Source organism: Aulonocara sp. 'chitande type north' Nkhata Bay, linkage group LG16, assembly GCF_057382095.1.
Source record: "Aulonocara sp. 'chitande type north' Nkhata Bay isolate Kocher_YH1m ecotype deep benthic linkage group LG16, A_spYH_male_GT1.1, whole genome shotgun sequence".
NCBI classification, from domain to species: domain Eukaryota; kingdom Metazoa; phylum Chordata; class Actinopteri; order Cichliformes; family Cichlidae; genus Aulonocara; species Aulonocara sp. 'chitande type north' Nkhata Bay.
In genome coordinates this window covers 20485636-20505224 of record NC_141359.1, presented here as the reverse complement: position 1 = coordinate 20505224, position 19589 = coordinate 20485636, and the positions used below count along the sequence as shown (strand labels likewise).

At 40.4% G+C, this 19589-nt stretch overlaps 1 protein-coding gene across 4 annotated transcripts; it reads right to left on the bottom strand.

Annotated features, from left to right (window-relative positions):
• Window positions 1-40: 40 nt before the first annotated feature.
• Window positions 41-19100, bottom strand: LOC147311398 (cystathionine beta-synthase-like). Of its 4 annotated transcripts, none has more exons than XM_086265545.1 (15): window positions 18868-19100; window positions 16008-16296; window positions 15133-15239; window positions 13352-13486; window positions 13180-13259; window positions 12906-13110; window positions 12333-12424; window positions 12062-12181; window positions 11900-11984; window positions 11712-11817; window positions 10363-10440; window positions 10125-10259; window positions 1537-1645; window positions 1356-1440; window positions 41-1041 (listed from the first exon to the last, which is right to left on the bottom strand). In XM_086265545.1, the coding sequence occupies exons 2-15, from the start codon at window positions 16292-16294 to the stop codon at window positions 917-919; spliced, it is 1749 nt and encodes a 582-aa protein (XP_086121671.1). In that variant the 5' UTR covers window positions 16295-16296; window positions 18868-19100; the 3' UTR covers window positions 41-916. The 4 variants fall into 4 exon arrangements, 3 of the variants coding, with proteins under 3 accessions (XP_086121671.1, XP_086121670.1, XP_086121669.1); XM_086265544.1 differs by lacking the exon at window positions 18868-19100 and adding an exon at window positions 17658-18272; XM_086265543.1 differs by lacking the exon at window positions 18868-19100 and having other exon boundaries at window positions 16008-16419.
• Window positions 19101-19589: the final 489 nt, after the last annotated feature.

Genomic DNA, 19589 nt, shown 5'->3' with positions numbered 1-19589 from the left:
ATACTGCAGTTGCAAGAAGGCAGAGTCATAAAATGTTTGCAAAACAGGTTATTTCTTTATTTTCTATATAACCACATAATAAACCCCGTTCACTACAGTCTAATTACAACGTAAGTAAATATTAGACATAAAAGCACACGAGAACAGCAGAAATCATTGTTTGGCTTTTTTGGCACAACACCAACAACATCTGATATCTCCTATTGGTGCCGTTTCTGCATCATCATCATAATATTGGTCCATGATCAACATTGCAACTGACCAATAACATTGTCATGATGTTATATGCTTTGCATTGTGAGGTACACAGAAGAAACAAAATATGCCTCTGTTTATATCATACTTCTGGACATAATTGTATCTATATTCATTTATACAACATAATAAACTATTTTATCAACGTAGGCTTCTCTTAGTCAAATTTAGGTTATGTTGGTTTGCTAGTTTTTAAATGTATAAACTAACTTCTTGGCTAATGCTAAGTGACTTACACGGAGCAAATAAAGCAAATTGATAAAAACATGTACAAAAAAAGAAAAAACACTAAACACAAAGGCACCACACTTAAAAAAGACATTATGTGTGGCAGGAAAAAAAGAAAGAATAGAAATATTTTTACTGTATTGTAAGAGAAAAGAGTCAGTTCCAGAAAGATGATGGTAACGTTCCTCCAAAAAAAAACTAAGCTGCCCTTTAACTGGAGATTTTTCACTCATTACAAGATGCACAGTGTTTAAAAAAAGAACAAAGATAGCTCTGAATAGTGCTTTACAACTTCTCTGTCCTCTCTGGAGCTCTATTATTATTATCATCATCATTATTATCATGATTATTTCAGTGACACTACAGGTGATCGTTTGCTGTCCCTCAATGAACAGGAAGTAAAATCCACGTTAAACAGGACACAGTCACTGGGTTACACTGCCTGACTTTGATGGTTGCAGTCCTGCCCCTCGTGTCTGGTGATGTAGGAGAGAAGGTCAATCGCTGTCACGACAGCAAATAAAATCTCCCTCTGGAGGGCCGACCCATCGACCCCGTCTGCACAGAGACACAAAACTCCTGTTAAACACAGAAGACTGTTGTGGTTTGTTTACTGCACAGGCTCATGAACAAAGTTTCCCATGTCGTCCACAAATACAGGTTTTAGCTCAATGATGGAAAGAAAGAGCCATATGTGAACATGATCCAGGAGAATGCAAATGTGTGATTGTAAATCAGTGTCTTTGGGTGTCACAACCAAAATGAAGCTTTGTGAATGACATTTATCAACCATGCAATAAACAGCTCATTATAATAATGATCTGCACATAAATGTCCTGCATAAACACTATTTAGGAAATGGATTTTCTCACATTGCGTTTGATTGTGAACCACCAGGGCAAAGTTATCAGTTTTGAGGATATGGGAAAGCTTCCCCAGGTCGTCTGTCAGGTGCACCTGAAAGCACAAGTGGAGGAAGATTAAACAAGCGTGTAAAAACGTTCATTATGTCATCAAAGGTCGCCATGAAGAGCTCTGCATTCTCTGACTGACCTGTTTGAAGGCTTTGAGGAGCACCGCGCTGACAGCCGCTGAAAGTTCAACCTTCCCCGCCAACAGAGAGGACAGAATGGTTTCCAGAGTCACCATTCCCAGGATGGCCCTGTGGAAATACACAAAACCCACAAACTCCCATCAGACTCAGGTGACGAGAAGACTAACCCTGTTGTGGCCATTTTTGTTGAATGTTTATAAAATGCAAAATGCAATTTGTATTCATTTTTGTTTTTTCTTTAAAGGTGTAAGAATATTCTGACCTGGTTTTGTTATGTAAATTTGTAATTAATTTTATTGGAGAAGCTTTTGGAAAGTGATTGGTTTATTAGCTTATGGACCCTCCCATTAATCAAGCGATTAAGAGCACCCTGGATGGGTGTGGTAAAGAGGTTTTTCGTTTTTTGTTTGCCAAATGTCAGATGGGAAGACGGGAGGGTTAGAAAATGATTTTTTGACCACTTTTGAAGTTGTTAAAGCAAATTAAATTAGCTTTCGTTTAATTTTAAGTTTTAAGAAGTTATTTGGTTGATTATTGTTTATAATTTTGCACGAAATAAACCACATATGATTTTTAAACAATGGAGTCAGAAGTGCGTTCTAAAACAAACCTCCCGTTGCCACCCACGGCCTTTTCTTGGACTTTTTTGGTGTTTGGAACGTAAAAGGCCGCGACATTTAAGTCAAAAAATCATTTTGACTCGCTTGGATGTCAACTTGGAAGATGGAAAAGCTTGCAAGATTGGACTTGGAAGACTGGATCTTCGCAGAATGGACTGAAAAGAAATGACGCAAAGTTCGTGAGTAAATGCGAAACTTTGTTTGGATCAACCGAGATGCTGAGCTGCAACTTGAAACATTTGTATTAAACAATTATCTTTTGGACCCTGTGAAACGAATTTTCTGGTTAAAATGGAGGAACAAGAAAGAGAGCTTTTTAATTTAATTAAAAAACGCAGAGCGAAGCTTGGCGTTCTGACAAGAAAACGAAATGACATTAATGCTCTCATTGATGCTGGAGAATCAAAAGCCTCCATAGATGAACACATGAGAACATTTAATGATTATTTGGGAGAGTTTATGGACTTACAGACTTCAGTTCAAAAATTGCTGAACGATGATGAAAAGGAAACAGATCACAGCGATTGGTATGAACCTAAGCTGAGCAGTTTTAAAGACTTTCTGCATGAAATCGACACTTGGATAAATGCAGACCCTGATCCACAAAAGGATGAAGTTGCAGCCTCTAATGTTGAATCAAAGGTAGCATCTCATGACAGTGACATTGCGCCGCATGATAGTGTCTCACAAGTAGCGCAAGAAGCGAGCGACATGATTTCTGAACGAGTTGCTAAACCTGTCAGCAAGGGCTCTAGTAAAGCGCCCAGTAATGTTACTGCAGCCTTAAGTTTAAGGAGTAAAAGCTCGCGTGCGGCTTCAATGGCGCTGATGGAAGCTGAAGTGGAAAGAGCCGCTTTTTGTTTGCACTGAAGCACCGCAGCAATTTCCTAATGTTGTAAACCTGCTCAACATTTGGCAATAAACCCCATTCTGATTCTGATTCTGATTCTGATTTAAAAGCGGAGGTGGACGCACTGCAAGAAAAACATGCGCTCGAACTGGAAGAAGTTCAATTAAAAGCAAGAAAAGAAGCATTGGCTCTAAGAACTAAGTTGGTTAAGGCTGATGCAAAAAGGCAAATTCTCACCTCTGCTCAGGATCGGCAGAGCCTTGCATCCAGGGCTGAGGTTGAATCAGAAGGCGGGATTACAGCGCCTTCTGGAACATCTACTGAGTTCATACCTGCTGCTACAGCTCGAAAGGCTCCAAGAACAAAGAAAGCCCCTTTAGTTCATTCTCCTTTGCCAATGCCCCTAGAGACACATGCACCTGCTAAGGTCAAACCAGAAGGGGAAAGCCCAAGGCCAATCTCTTCACAGGTTGATGTTCACAGCAGTGCCCTAATAGAGATTATGACAAAGCAAAATGAAATTACTCAGATGCTTGTAAACCAACAGAGGTTGTCACTGCTTCCAGCTATAGACATTCCTGTTTTTGGTGGTGATCCTTTGCGTTTTAGATCCTTTCTTAAGGCTTTTGAACAAGGAATAGAGACTAAAACTGATAATATGCAGGATAGGCTTTATTATTTAGAACAGTTTACTACAGGACAGCCCAGAATTTTAGTGAGAAGTTGTATGCACATGAGTCCACAGACAGCTTATGTTGAGGCAAAAAGGCAGCTTGAGTGGAACTTTGGTAACAGAGCAAAGATAACGTCTGCATTTATAGACAAGGCTCTTAACTGGTCAGTTTTAAAGTCTGATGATGCTTCAGCATTACGAGCTTACACATTCTTTCTAAGAAGCTGCTTCAACACAATGGATGAAGCTGGGTTTCTTGATGAGCTGGAAAATTCAACCAATATGAGGATTCTTGTTTCAAAGTTGCCTTTTAGACTTCGTGATAAATGGCGACTAATAATCGTTGATATAACAGAAAAGTGCGATCGCAGAGCAGGATTTAAAGATCTTCTTGATTTTCTTGAAAAGCAAACAAGAGCTGCATTAGATCCTGTTTTTGGAGAAAGTCAAAACACAAAAGAAAAGATGGCTTCAAAACCATCAAAGACACCGCTTAAAACTAAAAGCAGTAGCTTTGCTACTTCTGTTGCTGTAGTTTCAGAACAGATCAATGACAAACACAAACCGGAACGGACTCAGATAAGCCATGAAGATAAAGGGTTAGATCAAACTCGGTGCTTGTTTTGTGACCAAACTCATTTTTTGGACGTATGTGACTCATTCAAACTAAAAGCCAACAAAGAAAAGGTGACATTCCTTAAGAGTAAAGGTTTATGCTTTGGTTGCTTAAAGAGAGGCCACATGAGTAAAGCTTGTCCACATCGTTTGACGTGCCACACCTGTAACAAAAATCACCCTACTGTTCTTCACATAGACTCAAAAGAACGGCAGTGGCAAGCAGCTAAAGCTGAATGTAAGGAATCATCAGTCTCAAATGCTCTTGTTTCTTTGAACTTTGGTAGCCATACTGGGGCCGGGGCTAATGAATGTGCCTTGTCAGTTGTTCCAGTAAAAGTGAAGTTGGAAAATGGGACGAAGGTTGTGGAGATGTACGCCTTTCTTGATCCCGGCAGCTCTGCAACTTTTTGCACTGAGGCGTTGATGATGCAGTTAAATGCATCTGGAAAAAAAGTGGAAATCATGTTAAAGACTATGGGTCAGGAAAGGCCAGTAAGTAGCTATAAACTTTTTGGTATGGAAGTAGCTGCTTTGAAACAGAATGAGTATTTGAGGTTGCCTGATGTGTACACTCAAAAGGTTATTCCTGTCACTAAAGAAAATATCCCTAAAGAAGAAAACTTAAGAAAATGGCCTTACTTAAAGGATGTTGACTTGACACCGATAAATGCTGGCATTGGGCTGCTTATTGGTGTAAATTCTCCCAAAGCGCTGGAACCTTGGAGAATCATTAACAGTGAGGGTAATGGACCCTATGCTGTGCTAACTTGTCTCGGTTGGGTTGTCAATGGGCCACTCAATCAGGGTAGTGAAAAGGATGAGCATGATGCTAGTTTTGTTCAGGTAAACCGCATTTCTATAAGTAGTTTAGAGGAAATGCTGGTTAAGCAGTATAATCAAGATTTTGTGGAGAACCAGTGTAATGAGCGTGCAGAAATGTCTGTAGAAGATAAACAGTTCATGAACATAATGTCAGAGTCAGCTGTACTTAAGGATGGCCATTATTACTTGAAATTACCCTTTCATAAACCTGAAGTAAGAATGCCAAACAACAAGCAGGTGGCTCAGCAGAGGGCGCAATATCTGCTAAAACGGTTTCAGAAGGATCAGTTATTCTTTGAAGAATACAAAGAATTCATGCACAATGTTAGTATGGAGGGACATTCAGAAATCATACCACAAGAACAGTTGAAGAATGAGGAAGGGAAGGTGTGGTATATGCCTCATCATGGGGTCTACCACCCCCGCAAGAAAACACTGCGTGTTGTGTATGATTGTGCTTCAACATTTTCTGGAACATCACTGAACAAAGAGCTATTACAAGGCCCAGATCTGACTAGCACTTTATTAGGTGTGCTGATTCGCTTTCGGCAGGGTCCAATAGCACTTATGACAGACATTAAAGGGATGTTTCATCAGGTCAGAGTAGCTGAGGAACACGTAAACTTTTTACGTTTTCTCTGGTGGCCTGATGGTGACATCACAAAACAGCTGGTGGAACATAGAATGCTAGTCCACATTTTTGGTGCAGTATCCTCCCCCAGCTGTGCCACCTATGCACTACTAAAGACTGCTGATGACAACCAACATCTGTACCCAGAGGAGGTTATACATACAATCAGGCATAGTTTCTATGTAGATGACTGTCTTAAATCTACTCAGTCTGTTGAGCAGGCCATCTCACTTTATCAGCAGCTTACTGAAGTGTGTGCCAAGGGGGGATTTAAGCTCAATAAGTGGGTATGTAGTGATCGCTCTGTCCTCTGTCAGATCCCGGAGGAAAATAGAGCCACAGGTGTAAAGATGCTGGACCTTAGTCGGGATCAGCTACCCACAGAAAGAGCTCTCGGTGTGCAATGGGATGTTGAACGTGATGTTTTCACATTCAGTATTGCGAACAAGAACAAACCACTTACAAGACGTGGTATTCTGTCCAATGTCAGCTCCATTTACGACCCTTTGGGTTTCTTAGCTCCAGTCATTCTGCCTGCAAAACAAATTCTGCAACATCTATGTAAACTGAGGTTTGGCTGGGATGAGACAATACCAGCAGAAATGGCACAAACTTGGCAAAAATGGGTTGAGGATTTAGTTCTTCTTAACAAGTTTAGTATTAGTAGATGTGTCACACCCAAAGGATTTGTGGAGATAAAAAATGCACAGCTGCATCACTTTTGTGATGCCAGTGAAACTGGGTATGGTGCTGTATCATATCTTAGGCTATCTAATAGCAAGCAGGAAGTGTGTGTTTCCTTTATTATTGGTAAAGCAAGGGTGGCGCCGTTAAAACAAGTCACCATCCCACGTCTTGAGCTGGCTGCTGCAGTTTTAGCTGTGCGCTTGGACAAAATGCTATCAGTTGAACTCAATCTTAATCTGAGTGAGTCAGTCTTTTGGTCTGACAGCACAACTGTGCTACAGTACATTGCAAACACAACCACACGGTTCAAAACGTATGTAGCTAATAGAGTTTCCACCATTCATGCTTTGACAAAAGTTGAGCAGTGGAGGTACATCAGTTCAAAGCTGAATCCAGCTGATGCAGCCTCTCGAGGAATGACAGTTGGCTGTTTCCTGAAATCTTCCACCTGGATCAATGGTCCAGAATTTCTCAGTAAACCTGTTGTTCACTGGCCTGTAGGCATGAATTGTGTATCTGTCCATTTGGAAGCTGACCCAGAAGTAAAAGTGTTGTGTGCAGCTGTGCTGAAAGAAGATGTGTGTCCCACTACTAAGCTGCTGTTGTACTTCTCCAGCTGGACAAAATTAAAAAGGTGTGTGGCATGGATCCTGAAAGTAAAAGAAAGACTTAAACTGCAAACAAGGAAAAGACAGAAGTTGCTGGGCACGCACTGTGGAAGTCAAATATGTGTTAAGCAAGATGATAAATGGAACCCTCTGCTCAAAACTGAGGATTTGTCCAAGGCTGAGGAAGCTATAGTGAGCTTTGTGCAGAGAAAACGTTTTGCTGACGAAATGACTGCCCTAAACTCTGGCACTGTAAGGAAGTCAAGTCATCTGTATAAGCTTGATCCTGTAGTTGCTAATGGTGTCTTGAGAGTGGGTGGAAGACTGAGCAAAGCGGATTTACCTGAGGAAACAAAACATCCGGCAATTTTGCCAAAAGAAAGCCATGTTTCAAAGCTTATTCTTCAGCATATTCACGAAAAGATTGGTCACAGAGGAAGAAATCACATGCTTTCAACACTTCGCCGTCAGTACTGGATTCCTCATGCTAATTCAGCAGCTAGAAAAATAATCAAAGATTGCATAGTGTGTCAAAGACAACGGCAAAAGCCAGGTGAGCAGAAAATGTCTGATCTTCCTATTGACAGAATCTCAGCTGATCTTCCACCATTTACCTATGTTGGTGTTGATTATTTTGGACCAATGGAAGTAAAGAGAGGCAGGAGTCTTGTTAAGAGGTATGGAGTTCTCTTCACATGCCTAACCTGTCGTGCGATCCACCTTGAGGTGGCACATTCTCTTGATACAGGCTCCTGCATTAATGCCATCAGGAGATTCATCTGCCGTAGAGGACAGGTCAAAGAAATCCGGTCAGACAATGGAACCAACTTTGTCAGCTCGAATCGTGAGTTAAAACAAGCTATGTTAGAGCTAAACCAAAGTAAAATCCAAAAAGGCTTAGCACAGGATGGCATAAAGTGGACCTTTAACCCGCCCTATGGGGCCCATCATGGTGGAGTATGGGAGCGCTTGGTGCAAGAAATGAAGAGAATATTATGCTCTATCACAAACCAGCAAGTACTAGATGATGAAACCTTGCATACAGTTTTTTGTGAAGTGGAGGCTATACTGAATGACCGCCCAATCACACCTTCTTCTGACGATCCCAATGATGTAGAAGCTCTTACTCCAAATCACTTGCTCCAGTTAAAAGGCAAACCTGTGCTGCCACCAGGTTTATTTAAAAAAGAGGATCTGTATCTGCGAAGACGATGGAAACAAGCCCAGTATATTGTGGATCTATTCTGGAAAAGGTGGGTGAAAGAATACCTTCCTATGTTGCAGGAACGACAGAAATGGAACAAGATTCGTAGGAACTTTTGCATTGGTGATGTTGTGCTTGTTGTTGATGGAGCTGCACCAAGAAATTCTTGGCCCATTGGCCGCATCACTGAAACCATGGCCGATGCACACGGAGTAGTTCGCCGTGTTAGAGTTAAGACACGAACAAATGAGCTGGAGAGGCCAATCAACAAAATATGTCTCCTGGTGGAGGCCATCTAGAGGAAACAATGAATGTTTGCCTCCAACTGAGCCAAGTTCTGGAACCTCTGGCTCTACATTTACACTGACACTCACTTTGCTCTACACTCCATTATGCAACATACACCTTTTTTGAATACACACAAAGCAAACACATGAACAACAGAGACTTGAAATCATAGAACACTGACCTTTCCTTTTGTTTGGTTTTTAAGAAGACTTATACGGATGGACTACTGAAGAAAATTATTGGTATTGCATTTTGTGATGGCCACTTAGACAGATATAATTCATGTTACACAGGAATTAGGGGCCGGAATGTTGTGGCCATTTTTGTTGAATGTTTATAAAATGCAAAATGCAATTTGTATTCATTTTTGTTTTTTCTTTAAAGGTGTAAGAATATTCTGACCTGGTTTTGTTATGTAAATTTGTAATTAATTTTATTGGAGAAGCTTTTGGAAAGTGATTGGTTTATTAGCTTATGGACCCTCCCATTAATCAAGAGATTAAGAGCACCCTGGATGGGTGTGGTAAAGAGGTTTTTCGTTTTTTGTTTGCCAAATGTCAGATGGGAAGACGGGAGGGTTAGAAAATGATTTTTTTGACCACTTTTGAAGTTGTTAAAGCAAATTAAATTAGCTTTCGTTTAATTTTAAGTTTTAAGAAGTTATTTGGTTGATTATTGTTTATAATTTTGCACGAAATAAACCACATATGATTTTTAAACAATGGAGTCAGAAGTGCGTTCTAAAACAAACCTCCCGTTGCCACCCACGGCCTTTTCTTGGACTTTTTTGGTGTTTGGAACGTAAAAGGCCGCGACAAACCCATTGTGTCTCTGCCTGCTTATGTCCACCAAATGTCAAGATTAAAAAATGGGTAACCAAACTGGATGATTAATCAATGTAGTTTTTAACTAGAGTTTATCTTGAGACGAGATCCAACTTATATGGTTACACACTCAAATAAAGCTACCTCACATGGGGATTTACACTGGAGGGACAGGGTTGTAATGTATGTGTATATACCCATCAGACGTCCAGCTGCCCACACACATCTTTAAACTACATCCCTGCAAAGTTTAACATCTCTGACTACAAGTGAGCAACACTGCTGGAAGTGTTAATAAAAACATAAATAATCACTGAGGTTTTAAAAGCTGTGGGAAATACAAGCTTCACATGTTCATATTATTTATGTTTAAAAATATTTCAGTTGGGTAGTTATATAAAGATGAAAATAAGACAAAAAGATCAGACAAGACAAAGGTCACAGACAAAGTGTTAGAATCTCTTCCTGACACTGTGATGTCATCCCGAAATTCAATTTCCACCATCAACTCGAGAACAGAGCCACGTTTCAGTGTGAAATCCTGAGATCAAACTACGACCTGTGGAACATCTGCCGAGCATTTAGCTGCTCTGCACGAGCGAAGATGACGATACAGAGGATGAGATCTGTTTCCCTGAAATCTCCATGGAGACCACTGTTTGTGTTTATGCTGGAAGTTCCTGTCCTCTTCCTGTTTATACAAGGTCATATCCAAACAGAGCATTTATAATACTAACCTGATATTGAGAAGAAGAGACATACCCTGACTCAGTGACGACTGGTGCCTGACCCAGTGAGTTCTCCTTTAGGATCTCAATGGTTTTCTGGCAGGACACAGAATGTGTGATGGTGAGGGGGGCAGACAGGTGTAGACTCTGAACAGTCCGGTTCCACCACCTGCAAGACGGAAAAACAGAGGTTTTAACACCAACCTGCCCCGTCATACCTCCTCTGAGGGGTATAAGCTATAGCTGATTTGCGGATTTTTGTTGTTTTTTACCAGGGTTTTGGGTCCATTTGAGCGTCCAAGCAGAGGAAGCCTTTCTCACACATCCACTGATCCCTCAGGAACTTTGACCTGCGGGAAGATACGGGTGAGTTTGAAGAAGTGTGCTAAAGTTCAGCCAGGGTTCCACCTAAAACACATCTGACTCTAGACAATCTGTTATTTATCAGCTGCATCACTGCTTTACGTCAGTTTTTCTTTTTTTAATGCTGACAGCTTTATTGTGGGATTTATTGGTTATTTTAGGGATAGGAAATGGCTGTAAAAATAAAAGAAAGAAAGAAAGCATCCTAGTTGAAACACGTGTCTCTTTCTCTCTCATTTCCTGTCACTGCTGTTCTGTCCTTAATAATGGGAAAAACATCCACACAAAGGGTTTCAAAAGAAAGTGCTTTTATGTTAAATTCTTGTCTAACTAATGGCTGGTGGGAGCCACATGATTACTGCTTTTAGCCAGACATAGCTCAGAGGAAGAGAGTCCAACTCTTTGAAACCATGAAGATCTCTAAACTGTTCAATGGACTGATTCATTTCTACACACATTTACACATTTTTGAGGACAAAGCTAAAAACTGTTGGATGGTCTGTGGTTAAATTTGGTACATATGTTCATTCACTGGCTTTTAAAGATTTCATTAAAATGTTCTTTTTAAATGGGGAAAGATTATAAAGCATACATCTTTAATCATCTAAAAAAAAAAAACAAGAATGGAAGCAGAAATTTTAATACATTTTCTCTCTAATCCACGCAGGATCAAAAGTATACGTACCAGCCCCTGGCCCAAAATCAGCAGCTTCAAGTTCAACGGAAAAGAGCAGCTGCCCCACATAGACAAGCCAAATGCCTTCTGAAGCAACGTTTTATGATCAGAAGGGACAAAAACTGAGCTATTCGGCCAGTAACAAGAGGTGTATTTGTAGGAATAAAGCGGAGGCTTTCACAACAAAGAAGATTATAGCATCTGTTCATGCTCAAGGGTGTTTTGCGCCCAGTAGTGTGTATGGATGCACAAATAATGAAGAAGGAAAACTACCTCTAAATTCTGAAACTTTACATCAAATTAACAGCTAGATAAACTTGACCTGATAAAACCTGGACACATTAAGGTGTTCCAGCAGGACACAAACACACATCCAAACTGGTTTTGGAATGGAAATAGCAAACTTGTGAAATGACCATTGAAAAGTCCTAACGTCACCCCTATTTAAAAAGTATTGATGTTCATGGGCATGATGAGTGCATGTAAACGTCTGCCCACAACTGTATTTTTGAAGGCATGAAGGCCTGTGAGCACTCCAGACTCTCACTGGATTCAAAGTGTATCTGCCATTGTGTCTCGTACATGTAGTTGCGGACAGAGTCAGGCAGGATGACCACGCAGCGCTGCCCCTCCTCCAGCTGCTGAGCCATCTTCACAGCTGCTGCCATCGCTGAGCCAGAGCTGCCACCTTCAGCAAAACAGGCAAATCGATCATTTAGAGCAAACTGAGGTTGCTCATAACATACCACAACTCACTGATATGAACTTACCGCACAAAAGACCCTCCTCTCTGATCAGTTTGCGGGACATAAGGAACGTTTCTGTGTCGGTTGATTTGTACCAGACATCCACAATCTGTGCAGATTCAACAGAGACGGGCGTTTAGCAAAAATACTCACTTTACAAATGTGCACGTTAACAAAAATACTCACAGATCTGTCCAGTACTGTGGGGATGAAGTCATATCCAATACCTTCCACTTCAAATGGAACCTTTTCACTTTTCTCCTCTGAGCCAACCAGAACAGAGCCTTCAGGATCCACACCGACTATCTAAAAAAACAGAGATGAGAACTGAGGAAAGAGGCTGCAAACGGTGCAGGGTTGGAGCTGCCAATATACGGATTGCTTCACTGATTAATATAAATTTCAGTAAAACAAAACTTTTATTTCAGATTCTAGATAAGTGGGTTGGGAATCTCGCCTTGACATTTGGACATCTTTCCTTTAACTTTCGAGCAACACCAGTGAGTGTGCCGCCCGTGCCGGCTCCGGCCACCAACATATCCAATTTACCTAAAAACAGAAACACATTTTCTTTTCCAAACTACAAAAAACATATATTTTTGGGATTCAAATAAACACCTGTTCCATGAGGATTCGCAGTTACAGGAAAAACTATTTACGCCTTCCTTCATTCATGTCAGTTTGACGTATAGATCTAAGTTCCAGGAAATATAAAATACACACCATGAAATTGTAGGCAAATCATCACTTGTTACAACTAAGGTCTGCAAAAGATCATCTCTGTTTGCACAAGACAAATCTTGTGCTACAGCAGCAGAAGACCACACTGGGTGTCACTGACAGGAGTGAATGGGAAACTTCTGCTGCCACATTCGAAGGGTAAGGTCAAAATTTGGCATAAAAGATAAGATCATCTTGTGTTAATGGTTTAAGGTGGTGGTGGTTTAATGGTGTGGGGGGTCATTTCTTGAAAAAATTCAACTTCAAGCTAGAAGATGCATCAAAAATCAGAGTTTCTATCAGCTCGAACCATCACACTGCCCCAGTATCTCCTCAGCCGTGGTGTCGTAGTGAGCCAGGGGGTTGCTTGCATTGCGATACTGGTCAAGGATGTGCGAGTTGGGGATCTCGTTCTTCAGACGCCAGGCCGTACGTATATGAGACTCTGGTGAATCAAAAGCTGCAGCTGTGGGTGTGTGGACAATTTCTGCCCCGAGAGCTTGCAGGACATGCACCTAGGACACAGGAGAGGATGAGACTTCAATACATTCCTCACATTGAAAAGAAGAAACAGAGCTACTTACCTTCTCCATGCTCATCTTCTCAGGCATCACAATGATGCAATGGTAGCCTTTTACTGCAGCTATGAGGGCGAGGCCAATACCTGCACAAAGAGCAAGATTTATTTAAATGACCTTTTTCCTTCATTATATAGTTATAATACAGCCGTCAGCTCATTCGCTCAAACTGATGTACCCGTGTTTCCAGAGGTGGGCTCGATGATGGTGTCTCCTGTTTTAAGGACCCCGGCTCTCTCGGCGTCCTCCACCATGCGCAGGGCGATCCTGTCTTTCACACTGCCTCCTGCATTGAAGAACTCACACTTGGCCACTAAACACAGTCACCCATTAAAAACAAAAAAAGATATATTGCATCAGGGAGTGTTCAAAGTTAATCCAAAAGGTTTGCATTAGATAATGCGTGACAAATTTAATATGCATCGTAAATAACTAGGACTGAACCAGTGCAGAGAGAAGAATAATAGTTAATCTATTAACCTTTACCAGGTCACTGACGACCCATCTATGGTTGGTAATTTGAGAGGAAACATCTTAAAGCTTTTGAAATAAAACCTCTATATATAACTCTAAACTTAGATGGCTCCCCAATCACCCGCTAAAAGGTTAACAAGTATGAAAAGCATGCTTCTGTCATCTGTAACTAGATTCTGGTTCCCACGAGAATCTAGTTTTTACTTTGCTTTTATTTGTCCTGCTGAAAGTGCGTGTCTATGCCAGTCCACGTCTTTTATTTCCACAGAGAACAGTTCATGTCAGATCTCCCTCTGTAATCCTGACTGACTGTGTTTGAAGGAATTAGGAAATTCAATTTGTGGAGTGTGAGATCTGGATCTGCTCTTTTGCAAACTCATAGCAACACAGGGATAATGACATGCCTGCCAGCTACTGCATCAGCAACAACATGTTGTTAAGGTACCGGAACAAATATAAACTCTATTATTTCTCAAGTTTAGAGCTGCATTTTATTTGCAAAGGTTTTCTTTTTACTCTGTTGGATGACAGAACAAAGAGTCTTTCAGTCTCACCTCTCCATCCAGGGGAGCGAGCTGCCCCCTCATACAAGAAAACAACAGTTGCACAGTGAAAAAACATAAGGCCACCAGCTACATGATACTTCAATGCTCCCTTTTTAACAGCTGAGCAGGAAGCCAAGAGGGACACACTGGGTTCAACAGCCCTAGATTAAACAACGGCACCTCTTCCACTCGGATGCATCAACTTAACAACATATCCCCTAAAAGACATTCTTTTACACAAATATGGTAAGCCAGGTGAGATGTCACTCTGTAATCTGCTGCTGCTCAACTACAGTCTCATCCAAGCAGAGGTTTTTTTCACCCCACTAAACACAGTAAACTTATCAGCTTTCTCGCTGCTTAGGAGGGAGAACAATAAAGCTGCTGTTAGGACATTTAAAGCATCTTCTATCCTGAAAATAAGAAGACTGCACTCCTGCTCATTTTCTTGCAAGGACATATCAACGTCATTTTGGGGTGAGCGAAGGGGACTATTCAGAGAGAAAACTTAACATTTCACATCCATAAATATCCATAAACCCATATCTTTTGGATTAAAGTTGTAGCTTTGCAGTACAAGTACATGGATAGCAGTCAGGTTAAGGATCATGTTATTTATTTATTAAGGTTAATGTCATGTTTTATATTCTAAAAGGTTAATTCTGTTTAAATCTGTTTTGTATAGTACTAAAACTTAAAGCATGAAAAATGTGAACCTTTCTCTAAGTTTCCTTTTCCTTTCTTTTTTACTTATTTATTTAATTAGCTTACCCTGTTGTGTAATATTCAAGCCTCTGCTTTTACAAGCAAACTTTCAATTAGACTTATTTGCTTGAATGCAGAATAATAATAAAGATTTTGCAAAACCGTAAGCAAAAATAAGTCTTTTTTTTTTAATCATCTTCTTACTTTTACATAATTTGTCACATCTTTTACTCACAGATATCACACTTGAGCCCAAACTCTTTGGGGATTTTGTTCAAGCGAACCAGAGGTGTGTGTCCAATTTTCTCAAGAATGCTGGGGAGGATGTCAGAGGGCTTGGTGCTGTAATGTAAGAGATAACACACACTAGGAGATACCATACAGGATTTCATGTATCTGATGAGAGTTTAACCAAAATTAGTGGAATTGTCAGAAATATCATCACATCATACACTCACTGGGCAATTTGTTAGGTACACCTTGCAAGCACTGGGTTGGTTTTCAAAACTGGCTTGAAAACCAACCCGGGAAACATTCCTCAGAGATTTTGACCCATGTCGACATGATACTATCACACAATTCAATCACCTCACAAAGATTTTCTTTTGGATTGAGATGTGGTGACCTGTGAGCTGAGATCATCTGAGCTTTACAAACACTAAAGAGGGAAAAGTGTAAAAAAAAAAAAAACCCTGTACACTAATCCACCAACACAAAGTGCCAGAACCACTGATACATGTGATACATGGCAAGATGGAGCCATGTTTTCATGTTGTTTACATCAAATTCTAACCCTGCCGTCTGAATGTGGTGGAAAAACATTACCATTTTCCCTCATTCTGATGCTTTGTTTGATCTTAAGCAGGTCATCTAGATCGTGTTTACATGCACTGAGTTGCTGCCATGTGATTGGCGGTTTACATATTTGCATTAACCAGCAGTTGAACAAGTGTACCTAATAAAGTGACACATCAGTGTATGTGTGACATCTGTTTGTCAAATCAGAATTAAATATTGCTGGTGACTCAACTCTGCTGCAAAAAGTAAGTAGACAGAGTCACTAGTTTTATTTAAAGACACAGCGACCTCTTTATTTCTCCAGACTCTTACCATGCTGAGTGGCTATGAGGCGACTCTGACATGGGCGCGCCCAGCTTCCAAGTACATCTGCTGGGCAAATCAGGACGGATCCACTTCGTCTCATCAGGAGTCTCGTCTGTGTTCTCCAGCTGACTCTCAGTGAATGATTCATCCTTATCTTCACCATCAGCAGATAACCTGTCACAACTGTTCACAGCTGCTGTAGCACAAGTGACTTCTGCATTTGTTGGGTTAGCTGCAGATGTGCAAGGAGAAGGAACTTCTTCCAAGGATGCAGCACCAGAAACAGAGGGCATGGCTGCAGTGGGATGAGACATATATTATCATCAAGCTGTATTTTTTATTTTATCTAACCATGCATTAATTCAAAGACAACTAGCATTAAACAGTTGGGTTGATATCCTCCAATTATAATTTTAAGAATTTGTTGCTTCTTCTGTCTCTGTCTCCACATTCCATTTATCCAACTTTGTCTTTGGACAGTGGGAGAAAACCCACACTGGTACAGTCTGGCCACATACACGTCACACAGACAGGCCCAAGCAAGCAAGCAGGCTTGAACCTAAGCTGTGTTGCTGTGAGGCAGCAGCACTGACCCGCACAAAATATGTGTCTGGTACAATTTATTTATATGGGGGGGGGGGGATCCTACATAATTTTCTAGTGTTTAATCGGTTTTTATACTTTTTGCTCATTTATATCACAGCGCCACAGTCAGTGTTGGGGAGTAACGGAATACATGTACCGCCGTTATGTATTTAAAATACAAAATATGAGTATTTTACAATTGTGATGATCTCAGCGACATATTTTCAAGGCACAAAACAAAGAGTTCTTACATTAGTGAAATCTGAAGCAAACCATTTGGCCTTCAACAGGCGTCTCCTAAAAGATTAAGAAACTAATGTAGCTGAGGGAGTGATCTCTGTGGTATTTCAACCTTGTACCAGCCTGTGATTCTCACACATCAATTCTTGGGTCAAAGAGAAAAATAACTAAAACAAAGGGGCCTTATTGAATGACAGAGTTTTCCTGTATAATGTCACTATAAAACAATATCCAGTAAATGCTACCATGGTACTAAAATACCTAACAGTAACCTTCCCAACACTGTCCACAGTGCAGTGCTTTAGACATCTGGCTAACAAGCAAAAGCACATTTTTGCTCCAGAATCAAAATCAAAACATGAATATGAATTGGAAAAATTATGATACACATTCTCCCTGATTGGCATTTGCTTCAGTAAACAACAAATCGATTTATTTAATAATTTAAAAAGTGATAGCCATTCCTCGTTTCACATTATACAACTTCAGTTTTGGGGAATTACAAGCTAGACAATTAATAGATAAAAGGCCTTTAAATTTAATAGTGTCAATAGTGTCAAAATAGTGTCAAATATAGTTAAATGTGTTCATATTTTCTCCCGACATAACAATAGCTCACGACTAGCATAAAAAAACAACGTTGTAATAACGTCGTAACATCTCAGCAGGTAAACTTGGGCTCTGTTTTTCCTGATAACGCACAAGTGAGTTCAGGAAAGCCTGGAAATAAGAACAAAACCAGTCTTTCCACAGCTGTGCACCAGAGTACTGAATCTCTGCTGTGTTTAAAGCCATTCATATTGAGCAACACGAAAAGGGCAGTGCACTCACCTGTGTGCCGGACATGAACCCTTGCAGCTGTCAGATGGACACCTGAGTTCTCTGCGCTTTATTTTCAGGTCCCTATCCGCCAATCAGCGCACAGTGATTGGTCTTGCCCCTGAGCATTTATGTCCAATAGCATGCAGCGTGGACGCTTCTTACAATGAATGTTCAGCGATCGCAGGATGCTTTTTATAGAACTGTTTTTACTTCAAAATGTATCTATATTTTCTACCGTTACTATCCAAACATACAAAGAAGTCTCTCACACAGCAGGGTTTAGCAGTGGGCTTTCAGTTTCACGTTTATGTGGTTTTGACTGTTACAAAGAAGCCATTTCTGAGAACTTTCATGTATATAACTTCTTAATTTTCAAATTAACGTGTTTTTAATCTGTAATTTTACATCGATACAGATTTTAAGCCTCTGAAAATGGGGCATTCCTAATTTAAATGAATTTAAAGGTCCGGGCTTCAACCGCATAATGATTGTTTGATTTAAAATCACAAAAACTGCCACTCTCCTAAAATATATTGTGGCATGAAGAATATATACTACGTTTCTGGCATCATTGCTGTTCACAGTGCTGCTACCGGGCATCGTCAAAAATAAATAAATAAATAAATAAATCAGAGAATCTGGAGAAAGTTCTGTATGAAAATCTGTGATGTTTGGGTCTTTGAAATGCATTAAAATGCATTAAAAGCAGACATGGAAATAACTTTCTGTGAATGCAGTTCACTGTACCAACCACAAAAGCTCCATCGTGTAAAGAAAGTGCGTGAACGTGATCTAGAAATGCTGCTGTTTTCACTGAGCCAAAGATCGTTCAAAATGGACCGTGCCAAAGTGGAAAACTGTTCTGTGATCAGATGAGCACATGTCCCCCTCCTCTTCAGGGAAGGCCTTGCATATTTCAGCAAGACAATGCTAAACTTCATACAGCATCTATACAACAAGCATGGCTTCACAGTAGAAGAGTCCACGTGCTGAACTGGCCTGCAGTTCAGACCTTTCACCAAATGAAAACATCTGGAGCATTATGAAAAATAATGATGACGAATACAACAAAGAAGACCCGGGACTGTCGAGCAACTTATCCTCTATGAAACAACAATGGAACAACAGTCCTCTCCCAAAAGTCCAGCATCTGGGTCCTGGACAACGAAGCTAGCTCGCCACATTCGGTGATATCTTCACATTATCTGAATCAACTTACCTGTAACCTGCACAAATCAAATCAATGAGCGGCCACACGATCAACTCGATAGATTAACCCTGGGTTTCCCTGCGCGTTCACATGAAAGGGGTGGCGTTAGCAGAATCTGACCAATCACAAGCGGTGCGACTGACTTCAGAGAGATAAAACTATATTATAAGAAGTTAGAAGCACGGGGAAAGAGGTTAATAGAATTCAATATTGTTGAAATTACAACTCCATCGTAAAGTCGCGTTATGCTTTTAGGGATTATAATAAATATATATATATTTTAAATCTTTATGCATTTGTTGTTTAAAGCGGAACAAAATCCAGAATCTGGGCAAATTTGATGTCAGCAAACACAAATAAATGCTCTATTTTGACATCGTGTATTTATAGAGCGATAATACTTTAAATTATTTTCCAGAGAGCTGATTGGTCAGTAGGGTGATTTCATACCAGCGGATCTCTAATCTTAAAACTACAACCGGCTTCAGAGCAGGTTATGGTCACAGCATAGGTTTCCATGGAGACACTCCTCCTTTAAGAAGTGAACCACCTTAAATGTGCAGGAAACACAGAGTTAATCCTGAAATTAGCTGGATAAAACAAAAGTGCTTCATAGTATGGGCCTCTGGTCTCAGTTCCCCACGGAAGAGGATTAGGGCCAACAAAAAACAAAAACGTGGGCACATCTTTTCTTTTTTTCCTCCTTTTCCAGATTAAAGTAAGAATTCTGA

What these genes read in the sequence shown, in the direction of transcription:
- LOC147311398 (XM_086265543.1), bottom strand. Translation starts at nt 16,315, where the DNA reads ATGTCTCATCCCACTGCAGCCATGCCCTCTGTTTCTGGTGCTGCATCC. An exon ending in AGAGGAGGGTCTTTTGTGCG is followed by an intron (nt 11,818 to 11,899) that starts GTAAGTTCATAT and finishes GTTTTGCTGAAG; the next exon opens with GTGGCAGCTCTGGCTCAGCG. An exon ending in GACTCTGTCCGCAACTACAT is followed by an intron (nt 10,441 to 11,711) that starts GTACGAGACACA and finishes ATCTTCCCGCAG; the next exon opens with GTCAAAGTTCCTGAGGGATC.